Source organism: Hermetia illucens, chromosome 6 (genome assembly GCF_905115235.1).
Source record: "Hermetia illucens chromosome 6, iHerIll2.2.curated.20191125, whole genome shotgun sequence".
Classification (NCBI taxonomy): Eukaryota; Metazoa; Arthropoda; class Insecta; order Diptera; family Stratiomyidae; genus Hermetia; species Hermetia illucens.
The window spans coordinates 86,427,010-86,435,863 of NC_051854.1; the positions used below are offsets into that span (position 1 = coordinate 86,427,010).

Sequence of the window (8,854 nt, forward strand, 5' to 3'; positions counted from 1 at the left end):
GATCTTGTCAGTCCTCATGTCTTCCTCGGAGACTTGGGTTCTTAGTAAAAAAAAAAGCAACCTTTTGGCCGCATTCGTGAGAAGAATCCTCTGAAGAATTTTTGGCCCCCTACATGAAAAGTCTATAAAGGTAATATCTATGATAGATAAGGAAGACGAGGCAGACTCTGCCTGAGATGGAACGATGGCATAGGGAAGAACGCGAGGAAGGAATATCGGATTGGTGGACCTTAGCGCAAAACCGGGATGCCCGGAGTTCCTTATGATGGCAGGTTTAGACGGCATACCGGCTGTTGCGGTGTCGAAGATGATGATTTATATTAACGAATGGTCATGGTGTGGTAGCACCTTCGTCATATACAAACTAATTTCCTGGGGGCCGTTTTAGGTGAGTCAACCCTGCAAAAGTTACTAGGTGCCTGATGCGTAATATTCGTGTCAGAATCGAGTCAGATTAGGTCAGTTTTGCAACTGGTGCTTCGTGAACTCATGACTTTCACTAGAGTCATTGTATTGTCCCCTAAAATCGCATATTAAATGACCTTTTGCTTACCGAATTTGCAGACTTCTGTGAATCTGAGAACTTTTTTCAGAAGCAAAGGGATCAGATTCTTCTCCCTTCAAGGGAAGGTCAGGATCCTGCTCTTGGAGCTCCGGATTATTTCATAAAGATTGCCGGCAGGAATCATAATATCTGCATCTGGCTGAGGGAATCCTGACAACTTCATCCTTTACGTATTTTACTCTGTCGGCGAAATTTCAGTAGCAATTGGTGGCAGGTCAACATCAACTGGCTTGATATGGTATTGCTATTTATTGCTGATAACCCCCTTTAACAGTTTGAACAAATTCGAATGGTACGACCCTATCGTATTTTTTTTAAGCATGCTCCTGCTGCCAATAAAACGGCATATAAAGAATTTGGTTGACCTTTTCCAGGGGTTGGCTTAATTTTTTGACCAGGATTTCTGAAGACACCCCTGAACACGATTAGTCTTCCATGATTGACTTCGGTGAACATTATTAAGTATGTAGTCCCAAAGGACTCCTGGTCATTTGTCGACCATCTTCCTCTTTCAGGCTTCAGAGCCACCTAGTGTCTGCTTAAAGGCTTCCGGAAGCACGGATGGCCGTATTATTGGTCGCGTTGTCATGCTCTAATGGTATCAAGCCACCATGCGTCGTTAGCTGTTTTCCGTTTCAGCTCCAAATGAATGGGAGTAAAATTAAGATAGCTTCGAGGCGGATCTGTGAAAGCAACTTCTTACTGATAGTAAACTTCAGCCTCAACCGCAAGACGATAATGCATGCATGAAATTTATGGATATGTATATCCAGTGAATTGCTTGTGGTGAAAGTTTCCGGGCCCTACTAATTTCAATTGTGCAGTCACTCATATCGCGCGGCGAATCGATAATCGAGTCAAAACCAGCGGCAAAGTACCTGGGGCTGATTCTTGACTCAAAGATGAGCTTTTTTGAGCAAATCAAAGCAGCAGCGAACAAGACTGCAGCTGGAGTTTCAGCGTTAAATAGGCTGATGGTAAACATGAGGGGTCCTATGTCTAGTAGGTGACGTCTCTTGATGAGTTCAACGCAGTCTGTCCTGCTCTACGGCGCAGAGGTATGGACTGACGCTCTTGGCAAGGAGGTATATCGTAAACGTCTCAGGCAAGTACAGAGACGGGGAGTTTTGCGGGTGGCGACTGCGTACCGCACTGTCTCTGAACCGGCAGTGATGGTGATCGCGTGAGTGATCCCCGTTGCCCTTCTTGCTAAGGAGCGTCAAGCCAAGGTAGATGAGCCCAAGACAGATGAGCCAAGGGAGGTTGTTGCTTGTGAAGAACGGCAGCGCACCCTGGACGATTGGCAGCTCTCTTGGCAAAATGAAACTAGAGGCAGATGTACTGCGCGGCTCATTGGCAGCTTAGGTCCGTGGCTGAATAGGAAGCATGGTGAGACTGACTATTTCCTTACCCAATTTTTAAGTGCGGATGGAGGTTTGCAATATTACTTGCACAAGATTGGAAAGGCGCGATCTCCGGATTGTGTGTTTAGCAATGGAGTTGTGGACGACGTCCATCACACTTTTTTTTCTTGTGGAAGGTGGGATGGGGTCGCCAGCAGTTCTAGTGAAACACAGGGGATTTCTCTCCAGACAACATTGTCGAAGAGATGCTTAGTAGTGTTGACAGGTGGAGTCATGTTGCCCATTACGTTCGGGTCCTTTTCGCTGGTAAGAACGTGGACGAGCCAGATGGCAGGGAGATCCTTGAACTGGCAGTTTCCTTCATCCTGTTCCCTCCCGTTGGTGAAGGGCGACGAGATGTGTTGCCTGATTTGAAGGTTCCGCAAGGCGGCATAGTTCGGGGACCAACCCGAAGTAATGTGACGAACGGTTTCAGGCTAGCTCTCTGGCGCTGAGGAGGTGTTTAGTTGGTAGTCCGATGACGTACCGAACCGGGAGTCCAACAACATTGTGTGTGTAAGTGCATTCACCTACTCTAATAATGGGGAAGCCTCTAGTAATACGAACGAATTTGTGTACTTGGTTTTGATATTCAACTGACTTATTTGTGAGTTATGCTTGGCAGAGATGCAACTTTGTTTTTTGTAGTCGCTTTGCCTTTTACTAAATGGATTCCAAACCCTTAAGTTGGCAGGTTAATGTATCTTTCGTCTATTGATTTTATATCTTTTGTTGTGATTGTCCATGTTCAATTAATTCATTTTCCTGCCTCCGTATGCACTGATTCAATTGTTATATTACCGTCTTTTTCCGCTGTACATATGCCAAGAGGTAAATTCCATCTTTGATCCGGCTTATTGCTTTCCTTTCAATCCCAACCGGCCATCGATTCATGAAAACCGAATTAACCTTGAACGCGGCCGAGTCATTGTGCAAATTACGAGAGATGGATACCAACAAGCATATCCACATAAAGTTTAAGAGAATAATGCACCAGATCTCCTGGAAAAAAACTAATTGTTCGTTGAAATCTGTGAACTGCATTGGATTAAGGAGAACACAACAAACATGGACGGAATGTGGACCATGGTTCGTCTGGTGACCATGCACATAAGGGGATTGCGTCATACACCGGGGCTCAGCGCAAATCCATCACAAATCCGAAATGTTAATTTAGTTTTTCCCTACTGCGATGCGATTGCTCCACCATGGTACCGGTGTAAATTGGTGCACGTTTCGTTTGCTCAGTTTCTGCAATCTATCAAGCATTAATTTGTTTTTTTTGGGTATATATTGGAGAAAAAACGTTCAACGGTCTTAATATTAGGATTGAAGACTGCTCGAATTCGTTCACCACTGGACATGAAGACCGTGGTACTTGCTGTGCTTGCATTCACCGGTAATTAATTTCACATTACTCAAGACTTTTCTGTTTGAAATCTTGTGGGTGAAGTGATGCAAATAATTTTCTCAAATTTTTTTAGGTCTGGTTGACTGTGATGTTTCACATCTCGTTGCCGGCCATGCTGAAGCAAGGATGCCAGCCCCAGGCAGGTTTAGTGGAACTGATCCGAAGAATGTAGTTTCCGAACCGCCAAGCCAAGCACAGCTTGGAGCTGAGGGAGCATATTCAGAATCCAGCCAAGCTCACTATGTTGACAAAGTATCGCAGAATGTTGAATCTGCGCAAACTACTTTCATAGACAAGCAAATCCTGCTTGAACATATAAGGGAACAAATCGCAGAGGCCCAACTTCTCCTAAGAAATGAGATCAACCAACTGCAGATTGCCCAAGTGGTAGCAAGTGAAGCAGCAAATTCTGCTGGAAAAACATCTACACATTTGTCTATTTTATCAAATGCACTTTCAAGTGCACAAGAAGCATCCTTTCACGCCCAGGAAGCAGCCAGAGACTCTGCTGACGAGGTGTCATCCCAATCAGATATGGTAATCAGAGCAAAGTATCGTTTGCGGGAACTAGAAGAACGGTTGAACCTTTTAAGTTTGGAGTTATCAGCTTCTAAGACCGCTACTGCAAGGGCCTCCGGATCTGATCATCATGGCCAGAAAAGTGCCGATTCCATTGGGTATGCGTCACATAAATCACAAGAATCAATTGCAGCACGAGGTAGTACCCAAATACCCTCAACTAAATCAAGTTCAGTTCATTGACTACTAATTTTTCCTTCAAGCAAGAGTTCACTAGGTTTAAGCTTTAAAGGAATATTAGATACTCTAAATGTAGATTATTCCAAAAATCCCTTAAATAAAATGAAACTCTAACCATGACAATATTCAAGCTCTTCAAATGAGATTTCACTTCCTCATTAGAGGACGGACGCATATGAGCTTGTTGAATTCTCGCTCTGAACATATGGCCAGTCAGAATGCCCATAATATTTCTGTAAGTCTTCCTACTTTTCGACAAGATAAATCCTTCACTACTTCCTACTTGTCCGTATGGGAAACTTGCTTGCAGCATTCACCAATGCTGCCGACACTGCAACTGCTGGATACGGTCCCAGCAAGAGAGAAATTGAACCCTCTTTTACTATGGTATCTGAGATCTACCTTCCCTTTACGCCACAGTACTCGAGTAGCGTTAGCGTATTCAACCTAGTGATAGGGTTCAAACAAATTCCACATTTCCGAACAATTTTTGAGGTAATCAAAGGATTCATCAATGTCTTCAGTGCAGTTTGACAAAAACATTCAGTACAACGAACCCTCGAGGTCTCTCCCAGGTATGATATTAAAATCATATTTGCAGAATTTAACAGCCAAGTAGGAAGGGAGCCCGTATACAGACGATACGTTAGGTCCTATAGTTTATATAAGGATACTGTGGAAGAGCTGCAGTGGGCAGCTGCTTAGCAGAGATTTACCGCAGCTCCACACAAAAGTAGCATAGCTCACCATGACTATAAACTCATCCGCTTGAGTAGCTCGCCTAGCTGTTCGCAGCAGGTTACCATCCGCGGAGCCGGCGTAGGAACCGGGCTGTGGGGTCTTTTGTCAACCGTAAAAAACGCTTCCAAATCTTAGGCCTTGATGAATGTCAAAACATATAGATGTTCAATATAGACTCGGACATGACATGATCCTCCGAGCTCGAATAACAATAACATCATTCTGACAATCAGGTGAGGGTGAACACTGAAGCCATCCATAACAGAGCCCACCATAATACCTATAAGGAGAAATGAATACTGCAATAACCGCAACTTACAGAGGTCCTGGAAATGAAGCATCAAGAAATGATCTTATCAGCCACCTAAAGAACGCTATCATTGGTAAACATAAACATGCTTGGCGCCAGTCCCAAAAAAGTTTGAACGATTACGTCAACGATGAATGTAAACTAACAGCATAACGGATACACCTCGATACTTATCCTGCTTAGACAAAGAGGGAAATCTGATTTCCGACAGAATGGGCATTTTGGAGCAATGGGTTCAGTATTTTGACGAACTGCTCAACAAGCAAAATATTGGCGCCAACCGAAGACGATGGACAAATGTTGCCACCACCAAGTCTGGAAGAAACAGTCCGTCAAATTCATCGGCTTGAAAATCATAAGTGAGCCAGGAGCCATGGAATTACAGCGGAATTGGTTAAATACGAAGGCGACCAGTTATAACAAGCGATTCATCCACTTATGCTCAAGGTGTGCGACAGCGAATCAATGCCTGACGACTGGCAACGAGGCATTATCTGTCCTATACATAAAAAGGGAGCTATCACGCAGTGCAGCAACAATAGAGGTATCACGTTTGTAAAGTATTTCAACGCACAAATATAAAAAGAAACACAAAATAATTCCTTCACTTTGTCTTTATTTATTTGATTGGTGCTCGATAGTCGACCGAGATCTTTTTTCTTCTAAAATCTTCTACTTTATTATTTCACCGCGTATCTCCGATTGAGATCCTTTCTTATCTTAAAGCGTAAAACTGGACAAGTGGAAGGGTTTCAAGCTAAACCTGTTTTCACACACACATATTCACCACACACATGTATTATTGGAAGATCTCCGTCAAGATCTATTCCCAATTTTCTCATTTGTGTAGGATTGCAAGCTATGGCAACAAGTTAGTACGTCTACTAATTGCGTGTTACCATGCTCGTCCTACACGTTTAACTAAACCTCTTCCACGACAATTATGTAATTACATAGTTTTCATCCGATTGCGCATTGATAATCAATGAGTCGGAGACACTTTAACTCTCATTGCACATTTCGAATACGAAATAAGTGAGAGACATAGAACTCTTATTTTGTCTCAGTTTTAGCTTTTTACACATTTCGATTTCACCACTTAACATATTCCCCGGGCAGCAGTGCCTCTATTCATTTGAAAAATTGATTGAATATTATATATTGTTATTTTTACTGCTGCGGGAATTGATCTTTTGCAATAGCCATATTATCTAATTCAATAGCCACAATATCCAATTCAATATTGACTTTGCTTTTTTAATTTAATTTAATTATTCAAATTAAATATCTTTTCGCCAATTTGTTCATTTTTTTAAGGTTTTGCGTATTTAACTTATTGTTGCACACAGATCTGAGTATTCAATATTTTCATCTACTTAAGTACATATATAGTTTTAGGGAATCACTCATTAAAAACACATAGCGTCAATATAGTCAATTCGTTTGAACCGTTCGAAATGGCGTAATTCGCCTTGAATAAACAAACAGATCATATCATATTTTTTTGTTTTGAAATACATTTTCACCGGTCTAATATTTTCTTTTCAACAACCCAACGCTTGGAAATTAAATTTCATTCTATTTCATACAAAATTTAGGGAATTGTATTATATGCTTTTAAGGTATCTCATTCATAGTATAGTATATAGTTATATATAGTATAGAGTTAGCCTCATTAGTTCAATATAGTCTCAAGAAGAATCCTCGGTTACCGATAAATCTTTGAATGCCACAAAAAGGCATCAGGCAGTAATTTGATGATTTACATTCATAACCGAGGAAATCCTACTTTGTCTTACATGATTTCAAGCAAATTGCCCATGATTTGATTGTAAGTTCAACTTTAAATTCTCTATATAATCATATATCTTTCCTTCAACTCTAACTGTTTTATTCTGATCACAAAGAAGTAAAAAAGAATGCTTTAAGATCTTTTCCTTTTTCTAATTCACTTAATACGTTCGAAAATAATTGTTGTTGCATGTATTTTATTAGTTTCACTTCCACGATTCTTAGCTTGCTCAAAATTAAATTATTAAATCGACATTTTCAAAGCTATGAAAAATCTCAAAATGTAAACTATAATAGAATCCCTTTTGTCTTTGAAAAGGAAGAGTACTTCTTTAAAAACTCTAAATTATCAATTTGAATTTTGTTGAACTTGAACTACTTTTTTTCAGTGTGAATCAACTTTTCTTTTGCGAAATTTTACCACTTTATGTAAAATCCAAGACTCTGAAAAGTCTTTCAAAAAATCTGGACCATTCTACCACACTTTATTTTTAATTCTCTTTATTGGGAACCTCTACTAATATAATCAGCTGGATTCGCCTTGTGCTTGTAGAATATTCGTACCTTTGTTCAGGATTAGAAATATTCAAAGTCCCATTATGTTATTAATATAAATATATTTTTGCAATACTTCGAATTTTATTCGACTCAATGGAATCATATTAGCCAAACATAATGAAATCTTCAGATCATGAGTTAGACTTCAAATTATTATCTGCTTAATTAATAACACTTCATTATGTTAAGGCACTAAAAGAAATCAATTAGAAGTTTTAACTGAATTTAATAAAAGAATAATCAAATAAAATTATTCCTTAGAAAACTTTTCTCAGAACCAACGAAGGCAGATCTACTGTTCAGCATTATTTCAACGAAAAGAAAAAAATAATTGATTAATTACAGAACCACCTTCAGGAGATTCCTAGTCTTTAGAATTATGAAATGTATCCAAACCATCCAAACCGTCTATAGTATAAAGTTGACTCACAGCAATTTGTGTATAAGTTATCAAACTTAATCATGTAAACAAATGAGATTCGCGAATATTGCAATCACAAATTGACTTCTCCTATTCCGTTCCTCATTCGCCAGTTATTCAAATTCTTTTGTATAATAAAGGTTAACATTCTTTCACACAACATTGCTCACTTATGGAAAATCGGTGTGAGCAGAACCTTGCAAAGGCACAATGCAGAATTTTTTATGAACATAAGTAAGAATTTTACAACATAAGGAAAATTTGTACATGTAAGTGATGTTCGACAAATTAAATGTTTTATGTTGTTCAAGTAATCAAGACTTTGCTATTTTAAAGTTCATGGGGAGTCTGCCCAAGCGCTTCACAATATTCTTTGACCACAAACAGCCAGTTTGATTTGGAGAAGAATCACCAACTCAACAGCTAAGATTAGAACAAAAATTGCCAGCAAATAATGAATTGAATATACGTTATTTAGAATGGATAATGAAATATTTAAATTTGAAACGGATGCGACTAGCATCGCATCAAATGGTATTACTGGCTATCCTTTGCGACATCATAGAGTATCGCACCCTTTAGCAGCAATTAGACCGAAGGGTGGTTTTAATGCATCCTGCATTTCATCTAGTAGTCATTGAATAATTATTTGCCATTAGGCCAACATTTTTGAATTATTGACATTTACCTTTGATAGCGTGGGCAATGCAACGTTTACAATCGCTTGCTATTCAAATAAAAAGAAATACCCCCAAGAACGGCAAATTATAATTTCTTGTCCTTATATAGACGATTTATCAGCAGAAGCATATTCTTGGAGCAATTAACGAAAACAAAAAATAAAATAAAAAGTATTCCAAAGAAACTTGAATTACGCAAGTGATTTTTGAACTCT

At 39.5% G+C, this 8,854-nt stretch overlaps 1 protein-coding gene across 1 annotated transcript; it reads left to right on the forward strand.

Annotated features, from left to right (window-relative positions):
* Positions 1-3,272: 3,272 nt before the first annotated feature.
* LOC119659962 lies at positions 3,273-4,251 on the forward strand. Its single transcript, XM_038068316.1, has 2 exons — positions 3,273-3,367; positions 3,453-4,251. Exons 1-2 carry the CDS (start codon positions 3,331-3,333, stop codon positions 4,139-4,141), a joined length of 726 nt encoding a protein of 241 aa, XP_037924244.1. The 5' UTR covers positions 3,273-3,330; the 3' UTR covers positions 4,142-4,251.
* The last annotated feature ends 4,603 nt before the right edge of the window (positions 4,252-8,854 follow it).